Source organism: Rhinoraja longicauda, chromosome 2 (genome assembly GCF_053455715.1).
Source record: "Rhinoraja longicauda isolate Sanriku21f chromosome 2, sRhiLon1.1, whole genome shotgun sequence".
NCBI classification, from domain to species: Eukaryota; Metazoa; Chordata; class Chondrichthyes; order Rajiformes; family Arhynchobatidae; genus Rhinoraja; species Rhinoraja longicauda.
Window position 1 is genome coordinate 35769022 of NC_135954.1, and position 26477 is coordinate 35795498.

General features: G+C 42.4%; 1 protein-coding gene across 6 annotated transcripts in view; it reads right to left on the reverse strand.

Moving 5' to 3' along the window:
* The window catches only part of znf804b (zinc finger protein 804B), a 569768-nt gene that overhangs the window by 8459 nt on the left and 534832 nt on the right, over nucleotides 1-26477 (reverse strand). For 5 of the 6 annotated variants that reach the window (XM_078417230.1, XM_078417239.1, XM_078417220.1 and 2 more), the window contains one exon: nucleotides 4095-4225. In XM_078417230.1, the coding sequence (XP_078273356.1) occupies nucleotides 4095-4225 (131 nt within the window). Of the gene's footprint in view, nucleotides 1-4094; nucleotides 4226-5045; nucleotides 5115-26477 lie in introns of those variants that run through there. The other variant, XM_078417259.1, reaches the window with a different exon arrangement.

The window sequence follows — 26477 nt, forward strand, 5'->3', positions numbered from 1 at the left end:
GCCAGCAAGATTGAATCCCCCTTTGCTTTATTGTGGCGGTAGGCAAATTGCAGTGGCTTCAGATACTTGTTGAGATAGGAGTTGATATATAAGCAACCTGTCAAAGCACTTCCAACCACAGATGTTAGTGCCACCAGTCGGTAGTCATTGCCCAGTCTACCGACTTCAAGTAATCCAGCTCTGAACAGTCCTCACCGCTAGGGCTGTGCCCTTCAGTCACTGCCTATACACAGGAAGAATGGAGCATAGCCAGGTTCTTGGAGTTCCTAAAATAAGGGCAAGAGATCGAGTGAAGGCATCTTGGCTAATGGAATAGTAGCAGTGAAGGGTGTTTGATCCTCTGGTGCTGCAGGGCACGTATCGATGGTAGTTTGGGAGTGATTTCTTCAAGCTGGCCTTGTTGAAGTCCCCGGCTATGATAGGAAAGGAGTCGGGGTATGCTGTCTGGTGTTTGCTGACCACGGTGTGCAGCTCCTCTCGTGCTAGACTGCCTGTGGTGGGATGTAGTCAGGATGACGGAGGTGAATTTATTTGGGAGGTAGAAGGGACAGCACTTCACCACCAGGTGTTCCAGGTACCGAGAGCAGGAGTTGGGCAGGACTGCTACGTCTGAGCACCATAAAATTTCCATGTGATGGATGGAGAAACCTTTGGGCTGGAGGGCTGAGTCTGGGCAGAGCCATCCATCTCCCTGTGAAACAGAGCGCACAGCATTCTCTCATCTCGCTTTGATAAAGCAGCCTTGCCCACAAGTCCTCAACTTTATTCTCTAGGATCTGTACATAGGGCAGTAGAATGGTGGTGGTGGGGATGGTAGTACTTGCAGGCCGTCCCATCAATACAGTGTGTTTCCTACAGTCACTGTGATCCTCAGCGAGGTCGGGATCTCCTGCCATTGGGGATTCCCTTACCATCAGTATTCCATTGCTGTTGGGTAATAGCAATAGTGCTAAACTATTTAAGTGGACTAGCAGTGTGCAGACTTTGGACTTTGTCTATAGAACTGATGAGCTATAATGCTGAGCATTACATTCTGCATTCTGTACCTTCACCTTTGCTCGACATATTGTACATGAGCTTGTATTTATGTATAGTTTTATCTGATCTGATTGGATAGCATGCAAAACAAAGCTGACAATAATAAACCTAAACCTAAACCAACGAAAATCACTACAGACACAAATAACTTTAGATGCTGGAATCTTGAGCAAAACACAAAGTGCTGGAAAAAGTCAGCTGGTCAGGCAGCATCTGGAGAGGGAATGGGCAGGTAGCCTTTCAGATCGGCACCCTTCTTCAAACTGCCATCCGCTGACTCCCTCTTCAGAAAATGACTGTAAATTGATTAGATTACTGTTGCTTCATTTCAGGAAATTCTGCACATTACCTGATTTTGCATAAAGGAATCAAAATTGAAAGAAGACCATCTCCATAACTGCTCCTTTATGATGAATGCTGATTGAAAAAACAAACTCACAGAACTGAAATACCAGTCATTTAGTAGACAGCAGTCATTCAGATAATACAATGAACAAGAACTAACTGCCATAAGACCTTTTAAATTTACTGTTCTGAAAAAAATTCAACTGCATAATTATTAGCTTTAGATATTTTATGTGAGGAATGTAAAGGTTGTACATTATTGCACAGTTACCATTTTTATCATCATAAAAGGCAATAAGATTGCAAAGAACTTTAAATGCACAATCTATATTGGCTCAATGTCTGTGCAATATTCATAGATACATAAAAAATTGGTGCATGAGTAGGCCATTCGAGCCAGCACCGCCATTCAATGTGATCATGGCTGATCATTCACAATCAGTACGCTATGCCTGCCTTCTCCCCATATCCCTTGATTCCGCTAGCCCTAACAGCTCTATCTAACTCTCTTTTGAATGCATCCAGTGAGTTAGCCTCCACTGCCTTCTGAGGCAGAGAATTCCACAAATTCACAACCCTCTGGGTGGAAAAGTTTTTCCTCATCTCAGTTCTAAATGGCCTACCCCTTATTCTTAAACTGTATCCCCTGGTTCTGGGCTCCCCCAACATCGGGAACATGTTTCCTGCGTGTCCAATCCCTTAATAATTTTATTTGTTTCCATAAGAACCCCTCTCATCCTTCTAAATTCCAATGTATACAAGCCCAGTCGATCCATTCTTTCATCATATGACAGTCCCACCATCCCGGGAATTACCCCGTGAACCTACGCTGCACTCCCTCAATAGCAAGAATATCCTTTCTCAAATTAGGAGACCAAAGCTGCACACAACACTCCAGGTGTGGTCTCAGCAGGGCCCTGTACAACTGCAGAAGGACCTCTTTTCTTTTATACTCAAATCCTCTCATTATGAAGGCCAACATGCCATTAACTTTCTTCACTGCCTGCTGTACCTGCATGTTACTTTCAGTGACATGTACAAGGACACCCAGGTCTCATTGCACTTCCCCTTTTCCTTATCTGACACCATTCAGATAATAATCTGCCTTATTGTTCTTGCCACCAAAGTGGATAACCTCACATTTATCTACATTATACTGCATCTGCCATGCATCTGTCCACTCACCCAACCTATCCAAGTCCCTCTGCATCCTCATAGCATCACAGTTCACAATGCCACCCAGCTTTGTGTCATCTGCAAATTTGCTATTTGTCATTGCTTTTCTGCTGTAATAATCTCTCAATTACCCTTATATTGTTTTTTTTACTAACATCCTGGAAGCCAATATTACCTCTTGAAATATCCATCACCTTGAAAGTGCTCATCTAATACATGGTTGATGGTATCATTTACAGCATATCCGCTGCCCGTCTACTCACCCACACCCCGATCCGTGACCATATCACCCCCATCCTTTACAAACTCCACTGGCTCCCCATCCCCCAGAGAATCCAGTACAAAATCCTCCTCATGACCTACAAAGCCCTCCATAACCTGGCCCCATCCTACCTGACCGACCTCCTCCACAGGCACACTCCCACCTGCACCCTCCGCTCTGCTGCTGCCAATCTCCTATCCCCCCACATCCGGACCAAACTCAGATCCTGGGGGGACAGGGCTTTCTCCATCGCTGCTCCCACCCTATGGAACTCACTACCCCAAACCGTCAGAGACTCCTCCACACTCACCACATTCAAAACATCACTGAAGTCTCACCTGTTCAGTACTGCCTTCAACCACTGAAGGTCACCTCACCTTCTGTCTCCTTTCTCTGTTCGTTTACTTATTTATCTATTTATTCACTTCCCTATGTTCTCTAAATCCCTGTAAAGCGTCTTTGAGTATATGAAAAGCGCTATATAAATGTAATGCATTATTATTATTATTATTATTATTATATCTGTTCCAAAGTGATTCTGGTGCCCATTTTATCCATCCTTTAACTTTGCTAATGAACGCTTTGCAAAAATCATATGTTTTATTCCATCTCCAACTTATGCACCCTGGGCTGAAACTAACAAGCCGTTCCTTAATTTTTGAAAAAGTTTAATTACCAGAATAGTGTCTGGATTAGAGGGTTTCATCTACAGGGAGAGGTTGGATGGACTTTAATTGGTTTCACTGGAACATCGGAGGTTGAGGGGAGACTTGATAGAAGAATATAAAATTTTGAGAGGCATAGGTAGGATAGACAGTCAGAACTTTTCTCCGAGGATGGAAATGTCTAACACTAGAGGGCACAGCTGTGAGGTGGGAGGGTGAAAATGTAATGGAGATGTGCGGGGCAGGTTTTTAACACAAACAGTGTTGGGGGCCTAGAACACATTGCCAGCGGTGGTGCTAGAGGCAGATGTGATAGTGGCATTTGGGAATCTTTTAGAAAGGCACATGGTTTTGCAAGGAATGGAGGGATATGGATCACTTGTAGGCAGATGAGATCAGTTCAGCTAGGCATCATGTTTGGCACAAACATTGTGTTCCTCGTTGTATTGTTCTATGTTCTAATTAGTTGTTATCTTTATGCTAAAATGGTAAAAATAGACTTTACACATATCATGGGACTGTGAACTTTTGAAAAATAAGTATCTTTTGAAATAAAGTATGTAATATTGGTTTACTCATTCATAACTCGAATATTAATGTTGACTGACCATTCCGACTGTTTCCGCAGCTCTGCAAGCTGGTGAAGACGTTTGAGCGCCTTTTCCTGTTTCTTTTCATCTTTCCTTGATCTCGAAGCTACATTGCGAGCAAATTCTCTTTGCTTTAGTTCTTTCAGCCTCTGTGTGACAAAAACGCAGAAGATTCAGTGATCACCTGGTACAGGTTGCTTTGGGAAATATACTCACTTAAGGCCCACCATATGTACTCAGCAAAGTCAAAAAGAAAATTGTTCCTGCATTGAGAGCGAGTCCCTCTACATAAGTCAAAAAGCAATATGAAAAAGAGTCAACATGAAGGTTTCTGACATACATAAGTCAGTAAATCAATGCAACATGCACTGTTGAAGCTGCAATTTGGAGATGTTACAAATACCCAAAATGATGATTAAAGGTAAAGAACTACAAATATATATGGAGCGCAATTGTCAGCTATCTTTTTCAATTTAATACCACATGATGGACGGTAAAGCAAATGATCTAATCTTGCATTCACGCAAAAAGCAGACAGAAATCTCGAACAGTACTGCTCTGGCCTTTGTCCCGATCATGTGCAAAAGACTTTACTTCATCTGTCAAATTTGAAAAATGGTAGAGCAATTTGTTTTTTTTTCAATGTGTCTCATGCTGCATTTCAACTGCTCCTGCACATTGTTCATCTGCAAAAATATTTGTGTGTGAGGCAAAAAAGGAGATTGAATTTCTACCTCTCAGGGAAAGATTATAATGCTATTTTGGCACTGCGGAAAGCAGGCAGCGGAGAGCAAATTCCATTTCACTACTTACAGTCCACATGACAACCAACAATGCGAAACAAAACAGCACTAGAAACAGAACACTAAACTGCACATAGCACATTTACACTAATGATGCAGGCACCGGCAAAATGACAGACACAAAGTAGTGCAGCTACTGTATTTACACTAGTATAAATAAACTCACTCTGGTGAACTGTGCCACTGTGCAGAGCGGCATTTTGTTTTCAACACATCAGCTGAAAATGTCACACTGCAAAGCAGTGAGAGAACAAGAAAACATACAGAAAGCATTACAAGGCAGGCAAATTATGTTTCTATCCTGGATTTTAAGATCAATGTCTGTACACAACAAAATGTTCAGCTTGTTGATGTTTATTAATGCTATTCATGATAATACTGGAGAACTGGGACTGAATAATTGATTTGTGATAATCTCTTTCAAGGAATGTAGAAGGAAATTCTCCCATCAACAAGCCCTGACAACGAAACCTTGGCACAACCGTGACAATATCCTTTGCATGCCAAATATCCTTTCTTTCTTCTAGATTCAAAAAGCTTGGCCAAGTTAATCTGTTTACCGTATTTATACAATCAATAAGATTAACAAACAAAAAGAATCAATGGTAATACTTAATTAAGTAATACTTTCTGTTCCAAATTGTTAGTCTTATGATACGTTTGTCCTCAGGAAAACTGAGCCTTGTCTGCAATAACAAAATAACATACAGATTGTGGAACCGTTCACCAGTAGCTACACAACAAATTCAAGAGAACCATGCAGTATTTGAATATTAGGAACAATTTATTATTTTGTTGAAGATAGACACAAAATAAGTAACTAGAGGGTCAGGCAGCATCTCGGGAGAAAAGGAATAGGTGATGTTTCAGGTTAAGCCCTTTCTTCTTGACCCGAAACTTCACCTATTTCTTTTCTCCTGTGATGCTGCCTGACCCGCTGATTTACTCCAGCATTTTGTGTCTATCTTCGCTGCAAACCAACATCTGCAGTTCCTTCCTGCACTCATTGTTTTGTTGGGTTGTTAGTCCCTTTCTCAGACTGACAGATCTGAGGCCCAGCATCAAGTTGGAAAAAAAACCCAGGATAAGTGGGACTGCGTTTTATTCAACATGAACAGATCTGCTGCTTAGGAGCCATCTGGCAGTTGCTAAAGAGCACACTTTGGAAACGCTTGTCTAAAAATTGTAAATTGATCCCGACATTTCCAAATACAATTTGTTTCAGCATGCCAGACACGATACCAATGTCAGATGCCCACCTATGATGCACTCAATACTCATGCACCCCATGTTTGCTCCCTCACTGGTATGAACTACCAGTTTCAGTGCAACCTAAATCCTTCAGTGAGCAGTCACAGTTAGCAGCGGACTGTACAATGTCATCGCATCTGCTGACCCTGAGGTACTAACTCAGCAGCTTCTGAACTGACTGTAGGCTGCTCGAGCATCTTACAAAGTTTACAGTGTATGTTGTTTAACTTTGTGAGTGTGCCTTTGTACACTCAAAGATGTCTTTTTTTCATAAACTAGCTCCAATTAGCTGCTGCCTCACACATGCAATGGGTCCCTCAGTGAAGCCATTGCAGGCAGCACTCCATTAGTCATCTTTCCGGGTAAGGTTTGGCTGCGTGTGCTGTGATGCCAGCAGCTGCCACACCAGTGTCACTTATCTCTGCAATATCATTCATGCTATTAGTACTTAAAGAGAATTATTTTCAACATTGTCTGGAGACTATTTCATAACATGCCAAAACATTATGGCAAATCAAATGATACCATAATGGAAATAATAAAAATAAAAAGCAAACTACCCAAATCTCTTTCTAGTTTCACATTTTTGTATTGGCTCTCGGTCTCCTGGTGCATGTCAACGTATGCCTTCGGTGGTGGCACCCTGGCGATTTGAAGTCAGCCCCCTTTTTCCCTTTGAGTCTGTACTTGTTCTTGATGATCCAAAAGAAGCACATGAACAAAATGACTGGCTTTTGCCTGCTGCTCAGAACCAATAGAAGGAGTGATCTCTAATGGTTGGCTTTAGTGGACAAGAAGAATAGTGGACAATGTTCCAATAACCTATGAACACTCCGACTGCAATGCCAGAGTTTCAATCTCTAGCCGTACAAAAATCAACTGAATGACCTTTAATTGTAGGTATCTGATCCCTGCTGTACTTACTTTTGTCCTCAAAGTCAACTCTTCCCTGGTGTAGCAGGTCTGCTCACAATAAATGAAAAGGGCCATGTTGAGTTTAGTTTATTGCTACGTGTACCGAGGTACAGTGAAAAGCTTATGTACTGTGCTAACCAGTCAACAGAAAGATAATTCATGATTACACTCTACAGATACATGATAAAATGAATAAAATGAATAAAATGAATAAAATGAATAATGTTTAGTGCAAGATAAAACCAGTAAGGTCCGATCACAGATAGTCCGAGTGTTTCCAATGAGGTACATCAGGACTGCTCTCTAGTTGTTGGTAGGGTAGTTCAGTTGCCTGATAACAGCTGATTGTACTGGTGGCCTTGCCGAGACAGCGTGAGGTACGAATGGAGTCAATAGAAGGTATTTATTCACAAAATGCTGGAGTAACTCAGCAGGTCAGGCAGCATGTCGGGAGAGAAGGAATGGGTGACGTTTCTGGGTCGAGACCCTTCTTCAGACTGACATCAGTCTGAAGAAGGGTCTCGACCCGAAACGTCACCCATTCCTTCTCTCCCGAGATGCTGCCTGAACTGCTGAGTTACTCCAGCATTTTGTGAATAAATACCTTCGATTTGTACCAGCATCTGCAGTTATTTTCTTATACTCAATAGAAGGGAGGTTGGTTGGTGTGATGGTCTGGGCTGCCTCCACAATTCTCTGCAATTCCTTGCTGTCTCCAATGGAGCTATCCAAAACTGATAAAACTGGTGGACTAGGTGATGAAGAATGTGTCCGGCATGCTTCCCTTCATCAGGCAGGTGATTGAGTACAGGAGTCAGCACGTTATGACACAATGAAATGCTTTCTAATGCGCAAGTGTGGACGTTGGTGAGAGTTGTTGTGGACATGTATCTCCCTACGTGGCATTTCTCTGCTCCTGCATATGTCATTTGCTTATATATTGCATCACTGTTCATGCACAAAAGCATTTTGTGAATGTGCAGCATCTCTCTGTTTGTGCACCAATGAGTTGCTGATGTGTAGCATCCTATTGCATATGGAGAACAATAATCTGTTCATGGGTTGCATCACTTGTCCACTGAGAGCAGCAATCTGCTCAGAGGTGGCACCAGCTCCACCCTGGTGACATATGAGTCTCCTTGTGTAGTACAGATGCATGGATCACCTCAATGATGAATCCTAATGCATGGTGCCACACTGCAGCCCCCTTGTATTTGATAAATAAAATATTCCAGGTGAAGGAAATGTGAAATATGAACAGAACATTGCAAATTGTATGCAATGAAACTGAGAGCTCTCATTCTGTCAGTATATGCCAAGACCAGGTCCTTTGCTGATGACCACTTAAACTAGTGACAACAGCACAACAATCAAACTGAATGTCACCAGCAAAAGCGGATATAGCTTGAAAAATGGGTACTTGAGGATTAGTGCAATATGGCAGTGCAATATGGTCGAAGGATTGTGCTGATGAGTGTTGCAAAAGGTCTGAGCTTTGTTTTGGAGATTTGCAGCATGATTTGAATGATAAAATCGATGATAACAACATAATTAATCTAGGTATCTTTTTTATTAAATATTCTTTGGGTGTATCATAAGACAGTTGTATATATTTCACAGCACTTCTTTTTCAACAAATGCATTAATGTTGATATTCTCTAATGGAATATTGCTTGAGTAAACATTTACAATTCCTCAGCATGCCCTATTACTTCATTCTGTGATTATTCATCTTCATTTGGGGGCATACAGATGCATTACTTTATTAAGTTTTGACTTCAAAGAATTTTTAGATGAAATGTACAATTCAGTCCCTTGAAGTCTTTGGCTTTAACAAGACTGTTTATGACCTATTCTCTCAACCTGAGGCAATACATTTTCCATTCATGTTTAAAGCATGAAGGAATGGCTAACTCACTCCCGGCAACCTTCCACTGCTGGGAAAAATCAGTGGCATCCCCAATTCCCCTGAGCAGTATGTTGTTTTGTGGAGGATAGTGCACGATAAATTCTCATTCATTTATCCAAAATAATTAAACTCATGGGAGACATTAAACGGCTATATGAACACAGAGAGTTGCTTTCTAATAGTAGCATAAAACAGATACTGTTTTAAAACTTATACAGGAACGCACGAAAGGAAGATTATAAATTATACGCCATCTATCATGACCTCGGGATGTGCCAAAGAGATTTAGAGTGAATTAATATACCTTTCACCATGGCATCTATTATAGTGTGAGAAACCTAGCAGCCAATTTGCACACAACAAACTCTCAACTATACAATATGATAATCTGTCTCAAAGATGTTGTTTGAAAGATAACTGTCAGCCAATAATGCAGGTATGACTGTGTTGCTCTCCTTCAAAGTAATGCCAATGAGATCCTTCTTGTCTCAATGATAGAGCAAGAAAGGCTGTGATTTAACATCCCACTCAAAAGGATATCAGCTCTCATGGTGCAAAACTCAGTCTTTTCAAATGTCAAAGTTGAGGTTTCATCGCACAACCTTTTGACATTAGACAATAGACAATAGGGGTGCAGGAGTAGGCCATTCGGCCCTTCGAGCCAGTACCACCATTCAATGTGATCATGGCTGATCATTCTCAATCAGTACCCCGTTCCTGCCCTCTCCCCATAACCCCTGACTCTGCTATCCTTAAGAGCTCTATCCAGCTCTCTCTTGAATGCATTCAGAGAATTGGCCTCCACTGCCTGATGAGGCAGAGAATTCCACAGATTTACAACTCTCTGACTGAAAAAGTTTTTCCTTATCTCCATTCTAAATGGCCTACCCCTTATTCTTAAACTGTGGCCCCTAGTTCTGGACACCCCCAACATTGGGAACATGTTTCCTGCCTCTAACGTGTCCAACCCCTTAATAATCTTATATGTTTTGATAAGATCCCCTCTCATCCTTCTAAATTCCAGTGTATACAAGCCTAGTCGCTCCAGTCTTTCAACATACGACAGTCCCGCCATTCTGGGAATTAACCTAGTAAACCTACGCTGCACGCCCTCAATAGCAAGACTATCCTTCCTCAAATTTAGAGACCAAAATTGCACACAGTACTCCAGGTACGGTCTCACTAGGGCCCTGTACAACTGCAGAAGGACCTCTTTGCTCCTATACTCAACTCCTCTTGTTATGAAGGCCAACATTCCATTGGCTTTCTTCACTGCCTGCTGTACCTGCATGCTTCCTTTCAGTGACTGATGCAATAGGACACCCAGATCTCGTTGTATGTCCCCTTTTCCTAACTTCAAGGTAAGATTGACAACCGTAAGAATTGAAGATGACACACAGGAATAAAACAGTTCTCCAGCTGTTGAATTGGTGTGTGCATCATTAGGCGTAATACCGAACAATAAAACATAGAACAGTACAGCAGAGGAGCAGTTCCTTTGATGTACAACGTTTGTGCTGAACATGATGCCAAATGAAACTGATCATGATCCGTATCCTGCATGTGATCCATATACCTGCACGTGATCCATATCTCTCTATTCCCTGCACTCCCATCTTATCTCCCATCTTAGACTCCCATCTAAAACAGGCAGGTGGGGAGAGGGGGCGGGGTAGCTCCGTTGGTAAGGAATGATATTCACTCCCTTGCAAGGAGTGACATAGAATCAGGAGATGTAGAATCAGTATGGATAGAGATGAGGAATTGTAAGGGTAAAAAGACCCTAATGGGAGTCATCTACAGGCCCCCAAACAGTAGCCTCAACATAGGGTGCAAGTTGAATCAGGAGCTAAAATTGGCATGTCGCAAATGTAATGCTACGGTGGTCATGGGAGATTTCAACATGCAGGTAGACTGGGAAAATCAGGTTGGTAATGGACCCCAGGAAAGAGAGTTTGTGGAGTGCCTCCGAGATGGATTCTTAGAACAGCTTGTACTGGAGCCTACCAGGGAGAAGGCAATTCTGGATTTAGTATTATGTAATGAACCTGACCTGATAAGGGGACTTGAGGTAAAAGAGCCATTAGGAGGCAGTGCCCACAATATGATAGGTTTTACTCTACAAATTGAGAGGGAGAAGGGAAAATCGGAGGTGTCATTATTACAGTATAGCAAAGGGGATTACAGAGGCATGAGGCAGGAGCTGGCCAAAATTGACTGGAAGGAGGCCCTAGCAGGGAAGACTGTGGAACAGCAATGGCAGGTATTCCTGGGAATAATGCAGAAGTTGCAGGATCAATTTATCCCAAAGAGGAGGAAAGATTCTAAGGGGAGTAAGAGGCACCTGTGGCTGACAAGGGCAGTCAAGGACAGCATAAAAATAAAAGGGAAGATGTATAACATAGCAAAGAAGAGTGGGAAGCCAGAGGATTGGGACTCTTTTAAAGAGCAACAGAAGATAACTAAAAAGGCAATACGGGGAGAAAAGATGAGGTACGAGGGTAAACTAGCCAATAATATAAAGGAGGATAGTAAAAGCTTTTTTAGCTATGTGAAGAGAAAAAAATAGTCAAGGCAAATGTGGGTCCCTTGAAGACAGTAGCAGGGGAATTTATTATGGGGAACAAGGAAATGGCAGACGAGTTGAACCGGTACTTTGGATCTGTCTTCACTAAGGAGGATACAAACAATCTCCCAGATGTTCTAGTGGCCAGAGATCCTAGGGTGACAGAGGAACTGGAGGAAATCCACATTAGGCAGGAAAAAGTTTTGGGTAGACTGATGGGACTCAAGGCTGATAAATCCCCAGGGCCTGATGGTCTGCATCCCAGGGTGCTTAAGGAGGTGGCTCTAGAAATTGCGGACGCATTAGCGATTACTTTCCAATGTTCTATAGATTCCGGGTCAGTTCCTGTGGATTGGAGGGTAGCTAATGTTATCCCACTTTTCAAGAAAGGAGGGAGAGAGAAAACGGGAAATTATAGACCAGTTAGTCTGACATCAGTGGTGGGGAAGATGCTGGAGTCAATTATAAAAGACGAAATTGCGGAGCATTTGGATAGCAGTAACAGGATTGGTCCGAGTCAGCATGGATTTACGAAGGGGAAATCATGCTTGAGTAATCTTCTGGAATCTTTTGAGGATGTAACTAGGAAAATTGACAGGGGAGAGCCGGTGGATGTGGTGTACCTCGACTTTCAGAAAGCCTTCGACAAGGTCCCACATAGGAGATTGGTGGTCAAAATTAGAGCACATGGTATTGGAGGTAGGGTACTGACATGGATAGAAAGTTGGTTGACAGACAGAAAGCAAAGAGTGGGGATAAATGGGTCCCTTTCAGAATGGCAGGCAGTGACTAGTGGGGTACCGCAAGGCTCGTTGTTGGGACCGCAGCTATTTACAATATACATCAATGACTCGGATGAAGGGATTAAAAGTACCATTAGCAAATTTGCCGATGATACAAAGCTAGGTGGCAGTGTGAATTGTGAGGAAGATGCTATGAGGTTGCAGGGTGACTTGGACAGGTTGTGTGAGTGGGCGGATGCATGGCAGATACAGTTTAATGTAGATAAGTGTGAGGTTATCCACTTTGGTGGTAACAATAGGAAGGCAGATTATTATCTGAATGGTGTCAAGTTAGGAAAAGGGGACGTACAACGTGATCTGGGTGTCTTAGTGCATCAGTCACTGAAAGGAAGCATGCAGGTACAGCAGGCAGTGAAGAAAGCTAATGGAATGTTGGCCTTCATAACAAGAGGAGTTGAGTATAGTAGCAAAGAGGTCCTTCTGCAGTTGTACAGGGCCCTAGTGAGACCGCACCTGGAGTACTGTGTGCAGTTTTGGTCTCCAAATTTGAGGAAGGATATTCTTGCTATTGAGGGCGTGCAGCGTAGGTTTACTAGGTTAATTCCCGGAATGGCGGGACTGTCATATGTTGAAAGACTGGAGCGACTAGGTTTGTATACACTGGAATTTAGAAGGATGAGAGGGGATCTTATTGAAACGTATAAAATTATTAAGGGGTTGGACAATGTTGGGGGTGTCCAGAACTAGGGGCCACAGTTTAAGAATAAGGGGTAGGCCATTTAGAACAGAGATGAGGAAAAACTTTTTTAGTCAGAGAGTTGTGAATCTGTGGAATTCTCTGCCTCAGAGGGTAGTGGAGGCCAATTCTGTGAATACATTCAAGAAAGAGCTAGATAGAGCTCTTAAGGATAGCGGAGTCAGGGGGTATGGGGAGAAGGCAGGAATGGGGTACTGATTGAGAATGATCAGCTATGATCACATTGAATGGCGGTGCTGGCTCGAAGGGCCGAATGGCCTTCTCCTGCACCTATTTTCTATTGTCTATTCTCTATCTATAAGCCTCCTAAAGCCTCAGGGGGTAAGGGGAGAAGGCAGGAATGGGGTACTGATTGAGAATGATCAGCCATGATCACATTGAATGGTGGTGCTGGCTCGAAGGGCCGAATGGCCTACTCCTGCACCTATTGTCTATAAATGCCACTAACTTATCTGCCTCCACCACCACCCCTGGCAATGCAGCTCCAAGCCCCTACCACCCTCTGTGTGAAAAGCTTGCCCCGCACATCTCCATTAAACTTCCCCCCTCTCACCTTATAGCTATGCCCTCTAGTGCTGGACATTTCCACCCTGGGAAAGAGGTTCGGAGTGTCGACCCTATCGATGAATCCCATAATTTTATATAATTCCCTCAACCTCCGACGTTCCAGAGAAAACAATCCAAGTCTATCCAACGTTTCTCTGTAGCTGAAATCCTCTCATCCAGGCACCATTCCAGTAAACCTCTGCACCCTCTCCAAAGCTTCCACATCTTTCCTATAATGGGACGACCATAACTGCATTTAATCCTCCAAATGAGGCCTAATCAAAGTGCCATAGAGCTTTTAATGAGACAGTAAGATAAAGAGTTAGGCCATGTTGGTACAAAATGCAACTAGGAGTGTTTGCAGCCTTCCAAGATATCTGGTAAAGTTGTGGGAGAGCATGTGAAGACTGCTGCTTGTTTGCAACATATTTCCTTAGAGATACATCTGTTGGATCTTGTGAACATTAAAAGAAATTGTACATACAACAGTTGACGCAGTTAGTAAGAATTGAGGTCAGCCATGATGTTTCACACTATTTGTTCTACCTGCATTCATGGAGTCATAGAGCCATACAGATGGAAGCAGGCCCTTCGACCCAAATTGCCCATGCAGCCCCAGATGCCCCATCTACACGAGTCCCACCTACCCGCGATTGGCTCATATCCCTATAACCTTTCTTGTCCACGTACCTGTTCAAATGTCTTTTAAATGTTGTTATACCTGCCTTAACTACCTCCTCTGGCAGCTGGTTCTATATACTTACCACCCTCTGTGTGAAAAAGTTGCTCCTCAGGTTCCTATTAAATTATTCCCCTCTCACCATAAATGTATGTCCTCTGGTTCTTGATTCTCCTACTCTGGGTAAAAGGTATCCATGAAGAAGGCATTAATTAAACAAAAGAACATCGATTTAATTTGCACCTGCCAGATCATAACCACAGCTGAATATATTTTGATTGTAGCAATGTGTATCGCAGATCGAAATTAAACATTGGGTATATTTAGGCAGGAAATCAGTTGATGTCTCCAGATGAATTGGTACAATTTGACTGCAGAGTAGATCCCCCTATTCTGGGTAACAGCCTCTGTGCATCTACCATATCTATTCCCCTCATGTTCTAATACACCTCAGTGGAAGAAATTAATTTAGAGGGAAATGAAAGGAAAATGAAAAGTGGAGACGTTGCAGGTTTGCTTCAAGAGACTTTATTGCATGATATCATGGAGAGATGGCTGCAATTAACTGCTCACCAGTTCTCTGAATTCACAGCAGGATTAGCCGACAATTATACTGTGCAGTAAACAACTTTTGTTTTTTGTTAGATACAACTATACGAAAATATACTTAGTCCTGTTATTACTATACTACATGGGTACCAATTATTTCATTAGTCATAACATATTTTTTGCTTATGCCTATCTTCTTCATCAACAGATGGTTAATACAAGTCAAACATAATACAAGTGCATCTTGGCATTCTTCTATCTCACCTTTTAGGCGGATTGCGCCACCATCCCCTCTCCGAGCCAATTATAAACCCCCCATTTACTGCCACATTTCTATGCCACCTGCGGTAGGGGGCGCAGATGGCCTACTGTAACCTCCTACAGAGGAAAACAAGCTTTGGTAATGTCATGATGCCCATGTATTATGCTTGACATTACAAAAAGCCACTCAGTCTCCATGTCCTTGCTGGTATTAGAAAGCAATGATCTACACTTGGAAATCCAAGTATTTACAGATCAGGGCACAACCTAATGCTAGCAGTTAAGCAAGGGCAGAGAATGGGTAGGATAAGGGATAGCAGTGCGTAGTAGTCGTGCTGGTGGAGCCATCAGTGTAGCCTTAAAGTAACGGGGATGCAGCCAAAATTATTTTCTGAATAACGCGAGGATGCTTCAGTGCAGTAGCAAGATATATGATTAAAAAACAGTGAACACAAGGGAATATAATGATGGCCGGAATTGCAATTCTCATATAATAGAGGTGAGAAGGTGAGAGCAATAAAGCAATTAGATGCACGATCGCAGAATGCCGTATAATAAACCAGCAAGATAGGTTTCTATGAGATTGTCTCCAACATGAGATGTATCCTTTAGAGTATTCATGCCTCAGGATAGTATATTAGACTGTAATCTGTTAAGGCTGGAATTTCTGTATAGATATATAATTGTGCCCATTCCTCTGAATATAAGCCCTCTCAGCATATTAACATTCCTGAAAGGATAGGATAACCCGTAGGCAATAAAAATCAATAAAACAGTAATTCAAAAGAACGGGAGCATGAAATGTATAGAGCCAGAACTACATCCAGCTGCAATCATTCTGTTGGAGCAATAGTTTCACGTAGAAAAGTCTAAGCCACAAGGACAAATGTTAACCCTGTCGGTCTGGTTAGATTAAGATTGCTTCTGGGCACTGAACACACCCTTTATGTCTAACACTCCATGATCTCTCATGACTGACGAACATATTAAAAGTAATGTCTGGATTTTAACTCAAAATTATAGTTGACCCATCTAGGCCCAGATCCACAAAGAAAAATAGTGAATGCTATTTTCGGGCGGCATGGTGGTGCAGTGGTAAAGTTGCTGCCTTACAGGGCTTACAGCGTCAGAGACCTGGGTTCGATCCTGACTACTGGTGCTATCTGTACGGAGTTTGTACGTTCTCCCCGTGACCACGTGGGTTTTCTTTGGTTTCATCCCACACTCCAAAGACGTACAGGTTTGTAGGTTATTTGGCTTGGTATAAATGCAAATTGTCCCTAATGTGTGTAGGATAGTGTTAATGTGCGGGGATCACCGGTCGGTGCGGACTCAGTGGACCGAAGGGCCTGTTTCCCTGCTGTATCTCTAAACTAAGCTAAACTAAGCTAGGCTTGAAGACCTTTTGGTATCCACAAGGAAAATTCCCCTATTCCCAATCAAGATTTACATTTAATGCCTTGTAGCTCTTTACGAAGCTTTCTCTACAGACTGCCAGTGTTGGTCTTGCAACGGGGGGGGGGGGGGGGGGGGGGGGGGGGGAGGAGGATTCCAAAGCCACAACAACCAGCACTTGGACCTCACAGGGAACAGAAAGATGTGAGTGAAGTATGAAATGAATGCTTCTCATCAGCATTCACCACGGAGAAAGACCTGGATAACTTTCTTCACTGTCCACCATACCACAAATTTTATTATCATCTGCAAAATTACCAACCATGCCACCTGCATTCACATCCAAATCATTAATATAAACAACTAACAACAGTGGACTGGCACCAATCCCAGTGGTATCCCATTTATGACAGGCCTTCACTCTGAAAAGCAATTGTCTACCACCAACCTCTGTATCCTACCTTCAAGCCAACTTTGTATCCAATTTCTATCTTGCCCTAAATCTCACATGATCTAACTTTCCATTTCTGCCTATCTCTTCTTGTCAGAGGCCTTACTAAAGTTCATGTAGACAATGTCTACCATACTACCTTCATCAAACGTCTTCAAACAAAACTTCAGTACCCCGTTCCTGATATGGGGAGAAAGCAGGAACAGGGTACTGATTTTGGATGATCAGCCATGATCATATTGAATGGCTTAAAGGGCCGAATGGCCTACTCCTGCACCGATTTTCTATTTTTCAATGTTTCTAAAACTTCACAACATTGGTGAGACATGATTTCCCATGCAAAATTCCATGCTGACCATCCCTAATCTGTCCTTGTCTTTCCAAATGCATATAGATCCCATCTCTCAGTAACTTTTCCATTAACTTCCCCTGATGTAAGGTTCCCAGTCTGTCATTCGCAGGATTTTCCTTGCAGCCTTTCGTGAATAGATGCACAACATATGCTGCCATCAGTCTTCCTGCATTTATGGGTAGCACAGGGCTACAGCTGGCAGAGCTGCTGCCACACAGCGCCAGACATGTGGGATTGATCCTGGCCTCGGTTACTGTCTATGTGGAGTATGCATGTTCCCCCTGTGACCACATAGGTTTCCTCAAGTTGCTCTGGTTTGTAGGTTAATTGGCCTCTATTAAAAAAATCACCCATCGTATGCAGGGACTGGATGAGAGTGGGTAACATAGTGGTGATCGATGCTTGATGTGGACCCGCTGGGACAAAGGGTCTGTTTCCATGTTACCACATAGTCTTGGCGAGAGCACACCACAGCAGGTGCCTGTAACTCCTGGCACGGTTCGAGGTTGCTTTCTTTCAGTCTTGAAAGTAAGTTAAGATAAACTTAGCTTTTCAACCCTTGTAGGAATTCGAAGTCAGAGCCTTGAAGATGCAAGTGCACTAGAGATGCAAAAACTAAGCAACTCAGAAATTCTCTCTGTTGTGAGTACTAAGCATGCAATTTAGTAGAGCTGCAAGTATACTCCGAAGGTTGCCTCTTTAGAAGCTATACTGCTTGCTTACTGTGAATGTCTGAGGAACAATTTCTCTCCCACAAGGAGTCTCCAAATTGAGAAAAATAGAGGAAACAACACAGAAAGAGCAGCATTGCCACCATATGGGCTCATTTCACAGCCTGATACCTGTAGCTGCAGGTCAATGATTACACAAAATAGTTCTCTTGAAAACTAAACCGAATCTTTGGATAAATAAAGTAAATATCAGATATGCTTCTTCTATTAGTTTGGAGGAAATGAAAAAGTTCTTGGAAACTCACCATTAATTTTTTTATCTTATGTAAACAAAGTGAATGTTCTCCTTTAATCGTAATGTTCGAACTAGATAATAACTGATGGATATCAACGACTGAGGAGCTACATAATCCTTAAAGGGCAGATAAAAGCCATTCAGCCCATCTGGTCTATCTCACTGTACAGGTTGTCCCCAGGTTAAGTCAGGGTTCCACTCCTGAGAACTGTTCGTAACCCAAACAGTTCACAACTCCGAAGTGCAGATGCCCGGCAATATTCTTAAATAAAGAACAAAGGCCAACTAAGGGCAAAGTGTAGTAAAATCAGGGTGTTTAACTCAACCATTTAGATTTCTCCGCAAGATGCAATAATAGTGTCGCAAATCGAGTTCCCTGCAGGCGACAGCAGCCAACAAATTCATCCCGCTGCTCTCCTAAACGCTCATTCATATATATACCCCGTGCACAAGTCGGCCCTTGAAGCTCGGAGTGGACCTGTGTGTACGCTACGCAAACCAACACCCACCTTATTTCATCAGCTGATCCTCCTACTTCGTTTTCACTTTTGCTATCACTTAACTACGTCTATGCTATTCACCTCCACTACACTATCACATTCAAATCACACAACATATAAAGAAACCAAGTTTAGCTGTGTATAATAGGTCTATATTAATTAGCTGTAAGCTCAGCAGTTAAAGTTATTTTAATTACTGAAACAACACCACTTATTCTATTGTAAGCTTAACGCAAAATAAAGTTTACAGTTGGTGAATTGAAAGTGCTACTTTCGTCAATTAATCAGCAGGATATCCAATTTAAGTAGTGTGTCATATTTGATACTTGAAAATGTACACATCATCAACAGTTGTTGCAAAGCACAGAATGCATTTAATATTCTTTGTATCTAATTGCAATTCTCATTACAACTGCTGTTGTTCAATCCAATATTTGCAACAAGCCTAGTTAGATTGCAGTGCAATGTTTATGTACAGATTAATGGAAATACCACTTAAACGATAAGTGCTGCAATAGCTGAAATTTCAATTATTACTGAGAATAGCATGAATATCTGTGAAGTGTCAATGTACTTTTGCTTTTTGATGTTTATAAAACTAGATAAGAGAATAAGGACAAATTGGTAATTAAAATGAGCTGCTAGTTAAATAACCATATAAATTTCAGAGTGAGTAAATGTTTTTCTTATAATTCATGTGTAAAATTAGCTATTGCTGGTTTTAGTGTATCACTTTGTACAAAATAAGAAATAGATTTCTCCAAAATCTTTCAAATGAATGGAATTATCCATTAATCTAATAATATAAAAAGACATAAAGGCATTTAAATATTGTAATTTTAACTTAGTTTTAAATTAATTTTAACTACACTGTGGCACTGCAGTAGAGTTGCTGCCTTACAGTGCCTGAGACACGGGTTCAATCCTGATTACGTGTGCTATCTGGATGGAGTTGGCACTTTCTTCCTGTAATCTCGTGGGTTTTCACTGGGCATTCCAGTTTCCTCGCACCCTCAATAGACAATAGACAATAGGTGCAGGAGGAGGCCATTCGGCCCTTCGAGCCAGCACCGCCATTCAATGTGATCATGGCTGATCATTCTCAATCAGTACCCCGTTCCTGCCTTCTCCCCATACCCCCTGGCTCCGATATCCTTAAGAGCTCTATCTAGCTCTCTCTTGAATGCATTCAGAGAATTTGCCTCCCCTGCCTTCTGAGGCAGAGAATTCCACAGATTCACAATTCTCTGACTGAAAAAGTTCTTCCTCATCTCAGTTCTAAATGGCCTACCCCTTATTCTTAAACTGTGGCCCCTTGTTCTGGACTCCCCCAACATTGGGAACATGTTTCCTGCCTCTAACGTGACCAACCGCTTAATAATCATACGTTTCGATAAGATCTCCTCTCATCCTTCTAAATTCCAGTGTATACAAGCCTAGTCGCTCCAGTCTTTCAACATATGATAGTCCCGCCATTCCGGGAATTAACCTAGTAAACCTACGCTGCACGCCCTCAATAGCAAGAATATCCTTCCTCAAATTTGGAGACCAAAACTGCACACAGTACTCCAGGTGCAGTCTCACTAGGGCCCTGTACAACCGCAGAAGGACCTCTTTGCTCCTATACTCAACTCCTCTTGTTATGAAGGCCAACATTCCATTGGCTTTCTTCACTGTCTGCTGTACCTGCATGCTTCCTTTCAGTGACTGATGCACTAGGACACCCAGATCTCGTTGTACGTCCCCTGTTCCTAACTTGACACCATTCAGATAATACTCTGCCTTCCTATTCTTACCACCAAAGTGGATAACCTCACACTTATCCACATTAAACTGCATCTGCCATGCATCCGCCCACTCACACAACCTGTCCAATTCACCCTGCAACCTCATAGCATCTTCCTCACAGTTCACACTACCACCCGGCTTTGTATCATCTGCAAATTTGCTAATGGTACTTTTAATCCCTTCATCCAAGTCATTAATGTATATTGTAAATAGCTGATGTCACAGCACCGAGCCTTGCGGTACCCCACTAGTTACTGCCTGCCATTCTGAAAGGGACCCATTTATCCCCACTCTTTGCTTTCTATCTGTCAACCAATTTTTTATCCATGTCAGTACCCTACCTCCAATACCATGTGCTCTAATTTTGCCCACCAATCTCCTATGTGGAACCTTGTCAAAGGCTTTCTGAAAGTCAAGGTACACCACATCCACCGGCTCTCCCCTGTCAATTTTCCTAGTTACATCCTCAAAAGATTCCAGAAGATTAGTCAAGCATGATTTCCCCTTCGTAAATCCATGCTGACTCGGAACAATCCTGTTACTACTATCCAAATGCTCCGCTATTTCGTCTTTTATAATTGACTCCAGCATCTTCCCCACCACTGATGTCAGACTAACTGGTCTATAATTTCCCGTTTTCTCTCTCCCTCCTTTCTTAAAAAGTGGGACAACATTAGCTATTAAAAAGTGGGACAACATTAGCTCCAAAGACGTACAGGTTTGTCGGTTAATTGGCTTCGGTAAAAAAATTGTGAATCGTCTCTGGCATGTAGGATAGTGCTAGTGTATGGTGTGATCATTGATCAGTGGCAACGCAAACACGGAGGGCCAAAGGGCCTGTTTCCGCATTGTATCTCTAAAGTCGAAAAGTCTAAACTTTTGGTATCGTTTTTCACTTGTAGGATTAACACCGAATTTACAATGAATTTTGAGAACTTCGGCAACTTTAATTGTGTTCTAAATTTAGTGGCACATCAGCAACGTCTAAACAGTTGCTGTTCCCAGTGGTAGCTGGAAGACTTGATGGAGCTCTGAAGCATTATGATCTCTTTAGGGAGGAAGCTTGTTTGTTCCTTCCCAGTGTGAAGGACAGATTATCGGCAGAACCATAATCCTACTCTACTATACACATGAATGAGACTCAGTGGTCTAATGCATGCAGCTTGTGCTTTCCTTGTAAATGCACCTGGTGTGGATTGAAAACAAATGAAGGCTCCAAATCTCTCCACCAAGGTCTTTAACGTCACCATGTCAATAGATTTTGGATTTTATATATATTTTATCCAGAGATGGATTAAAGCTTTACATAGCCTAGTTTTTTTTTTTAGTGTAGATTGATGATATGTGGATGCAGCATTAAGAATGTTTAAGTGATGATGGCCTGGGTATTTTTTCTGTGCAAAGATTTCTTGTTTGAATTCGATATCCTGCATTAATAAAATATGCCAACTGTGACAATCCTGTGGTGCCATATAAGGAATATTCATTTTGTGCAACTCACAGAGAGGATGATAGAGTGGGGGATTTTATTTTTGTGATGGTTCTTGCCATGATATTTCTGGGCTTAGGTAGATGGGTGACACAGAGCCTTTGCCTACCAACCCTATAAATCTACATCATAATTATTTAAAAAAAGAAGCTATCTTCCCAGACTCTCCTCTCAAGAGGTTCCATGCATTCCATCCAACTTAGTGCCTTGTAAATTATTTGTAATGTCACTCATAGCATCGTAGAGTCATACAGGCATGTAAACAAACCCTTTGGCCCAACTTGTCCATGCCAAACAAAATCGCCCACCTCTGCTAGACCCATTTGCTTGCATTTGGCCAATGTCCCTCTAAACCTTTCCCATCTATGTAGCTATCCAAGTGTCTTTTGAATGTTGTTCTAGTACCTGCCTCAATGACCACTTCTGGCAGCTCATTCCATATACCCACCAGCCTCTGAGTGGACAATTTGCCCCGCAGGTTCCTATTACATCTTGCCCCCCCTTACATTAAACCTATGACCGGTTCTTGATTCGCCTACTTTGGGTAAATTCACCCTATCACTTTCCCTCATGATTTTGTATACCTCTGGAAGTTCACCCCTCAGACTGCTGTGCTCCAAAAAAAACATCCTGCCCAACCTCTCCCTGCAGCTCAGCCTCTTGAGTCCTGGCATCGCCTATGTTGTTGGTTTCCCATGACTGCTGATTTTGTCGAAGAATGATTTTCCAGTGGTAGGCCAACATGTGTATACCCTTTTCTGTGACTGGTGGTGTTTACAAAAATTGCAAACTTTTCGTATTTCTTTAGTGTAGAGGAATTCAGCAGCCTGCTTTATACATTGCAAGTTTGTTTCCGAGGCCTACCACTCTTCAATGCTTCCCTCGTCATCGTCTCCCTCACCATAATCGGGTTTTTCAGTTCTGATAAGGATAATGGTTGATCTGTGCTGGCTGTGTAGAAAATCTGATGGTGCAATGCAGGGCACAACTTGATTCACAAGAGGCTTAGTTCAGGATTGTAATCCTAAGCAGATCTCGTGAAAATGAAGGTCACATAATGTTTTGGATCAAAACTAATCCTGAGAAGACATTCAGTCAGTCAGGCCTTTGCCATTTTCAATACTGACTCTGAACGCATTGCTTTAAGGTGATGATAGAAGTATCCAATATATATTGTCTTGTGCTCGGTTTAGGGAGGGGTTGGTTAGGCAAGGATTCATTTTGTATCTGTCGATACAGTGCCCTCTATAATGTTTGGGACAAAGACCCATCATTTATTTATTTGCCTCTGTACTCCACAATTTGAGATTTGTAGTAGAAAAAATCACATGTGGTTAAAGTGCACATTGTCAGATTTTTTAAAAAGGCCATTTTTAAACATTTTGGTTTCACCATGTACAAATTACAGCTGTGTTTATATATAGTCCCCCCATTTCAGGGCATAACGTTTGGGACGCAGCAATGTCATATAAATGAAAGTAGTCATGTTTAGTATTTTGTTGCATATCCTTTGCATGCAATGACTGCTTGAAGTCTGTGATTCGTGTCTTCTCTGATGATGCTCTGCCAGGCCTGTTTGCAACCATCTTTAGCTTATGCTTGTTTTGGAGGCTAGTCACCTTCAGTTTTCTCTTCAGCATATAAAAGGCATGGTCAATTGGGTTCAGATCGGTTGATTGACTTGGCCACTCAAGAATTGACCAGTTTTTAGCTTTGAAAAACTCCTTTGTTGTTTTAGTAGTGTTTTGGATCATTGTCTTGCTGTGGAATGAACTGCCGGCCAATGAGTTTTGAGGCATTTGCTTGAACTTGAGCAGATAGGATGTGTCTATTCACTTTAGAATTATGCTACTACCATGAGCAGTTGTATCATCAATGAAGATAAGTGAGCCAGTACCTTCAGCAGCCATACATGCCCAGGCCATAACACCCCCACCACTGTGTTTCACAGATGAGGTGGTATGCTTTGGATCTTGGACAGTTCCTTCTCTCCTCCATACTTTGCTCTTGCCATTATTCTGATATAAGTTCATCTTAATTTCAAGACCTTTCTCCAGAACTGTGGTTACTCTTTTAAGTACTTCTTGGCAAACTGTAACTTGGCCTATTTTTGCAGCTAACCAGTGGTTTGCATCATGCAGTGTAGCCTCTGTATTTCTGTTCATGAAGTCTTCTGCAGACAGTGGTCATTGACAAATCCACATCTGACTTCTGAAGAGTGTTTCTGAACTGTTGGACAGGTGTTTGGGGATTTTTCTTTATTATAGAGAGAATTCTGTCATCAGCTGTGGAGGTGTTCCTTGGCCTGCCAGTCCTTTTGGGATTAGTAAGCTCATCAGTGCTCTTTCTTCTTAATGATGTTCCAAACAGTTGATTTTGGTAAGCCTAAGGTTTGCCTGATGTCTCTAACAGTTTTATTCTTGTTTCTCAGTCTCATAATGGCTTCTTTGACTTTCATTGGCACAACTTTGGTCCTCATGTTGATAAACAGCAATAAAAGTTTCCAAAGGTGATGGAAAGACTGGAGGAAAGACTAGGTGCTGAGAGTTCTCTTATACCTGCATTAAGGCAGCAATTAAACACACCTGAGCAATTACAAACACCTGTGAAGCCATTTGTCCCAAACATTATGGTGCCCTGAAATGGGGGGACTATGGATAAACACAGCTGTAATTTCTACATGGTGAAACCAAAATGTATAATATGTCCTTTATTAAAAAAATCTGACAATGTGCACTTTAACCACATGTGATTTTTTCTATTACAATCTCACATTGTGGAGTACAGAGGCAAATAAATAAATGATGGCTCTTTGTCCCAAACATTATGGAGGGCACTGAAACTGTCAGCATAGTAAGATAGAAGGACAATAGGCTTGTGTGTGTGTCCAGCCTCTGGTGGTGACATTTTAATTCACCCTTGTTTCTCACATTGATGGCCATTCCATATTACGTGACAAAGCATGACACAAGTTCGTATGTTTGATCTTTATCAGCAAGCTTGGACATTGTTTGGAGATGTGGTTATTTGTAGTGCTAGGGCACTGATCATGATAGCGAGCATTTTGCACTGATGATTCGACTAGGTTCTGCATGGTAGGCTGCGCTGGAAGGTTAGATCGTATGGGATTCAAGGAGAGATAGCTGAATGGATAGAAAATTGGCTCCATGGAAGGAAGCAGAGGGTGATGGTGGAAGGTCTAACGGGGATGTACATATCCTGAGCTTTCGTCAGCACTTTTAAAAACATCCCACTTGGCCGATGTGCCTTTCACCTCAAATAACCTGCTCCAGTCAACTTGACCGAGACCTTCTCTCATACCCTCAAAGTAGGCCTTACCCCAGTTGAGCATTTTAACACGTGGATCCTCTCCGTCCCTATCCATAACTATCTTAAACCTAATTGAACTGTGATCACTGGTCCCAAAAGGCTCCTCCACACACACTTCATTAACTTGTCCTTCCCAATTTCCCAATACTAGATCCAGCATTGCCCTCTCATGTGTGGGGGCCTCTACATACTGCTTAAGAAAACTCCCCTGGACACTTTTGAGGAATTGCACCCCATTTAAAACCTTCACACTATGATTTTCCCAGTTTATATTGGGAAAGTTAAAATCCCCTACTACAACAGCGTTATTTGATCTGCAGCTCTCTACAATCTCCTGGCATATTTGTTCTTCTAATTCCCGTTGACTATTCGGGGGTCTGCAGTACACCCCCAACAAGGTGACCATCCCTTTCTTGTTGTGTTGGAAAATAACTGCAGATGCTGGTACAAATCGACGCTTCGGGTCGAGACCCTTCTTCAAACGGATTCTTCTTTCAGACCCTTCTTCAGACTGGAGGGGTCTCGACCCAAAAGTCATCCATTCCCTCTCTCCTAGATGCTGCCTGACCTGCTAAGTTACTCCAGCATTTTGTGATCCATTTCTTGTTCCTCAGCTCTGCCCATATAGCTTCACTAGAAGAACTGTCCGTAATGTCACCTCTGATCACTGCGGTGACATCCCCCTGAACCAACAATGCAAACCCCCCTCTTCTTTTTCCCTCACCCATGTCTCTCCTGAAGCTCCTGTACCCCGGGACATTGAGCTGCCAGTCCTTCCCCTCCCTTAACCAGGTTTCAGTCATGGCTACAACGTCCCAGTTGCTCGTACCTATCCTTGCCCTAAGCTCATCCGACTTACTCGTCAGGCCCCTTGCATTAAAATACGTGTTTAAACCAACCCTCCTTCCTCGCTCTCTGCCTTTCACCTTCCTATTCTATTCACTAACCTTTCCCACACTACCCACCATACCAATTTCTAGCCTCTCACATGCCTCTGTCCTGTACGAGATCCCACCCCCCCTGCCAATCTAGTTTAAACCTTCCCGTGCAGCATTAGCAAACCTGCCCACTAGGATGTTGGTCCCCCTCCAGTTAAGGTGCAACCCATCCCTTTGTACAGGTAACCCCTGCCCCAGAAGAGATCTCAATGA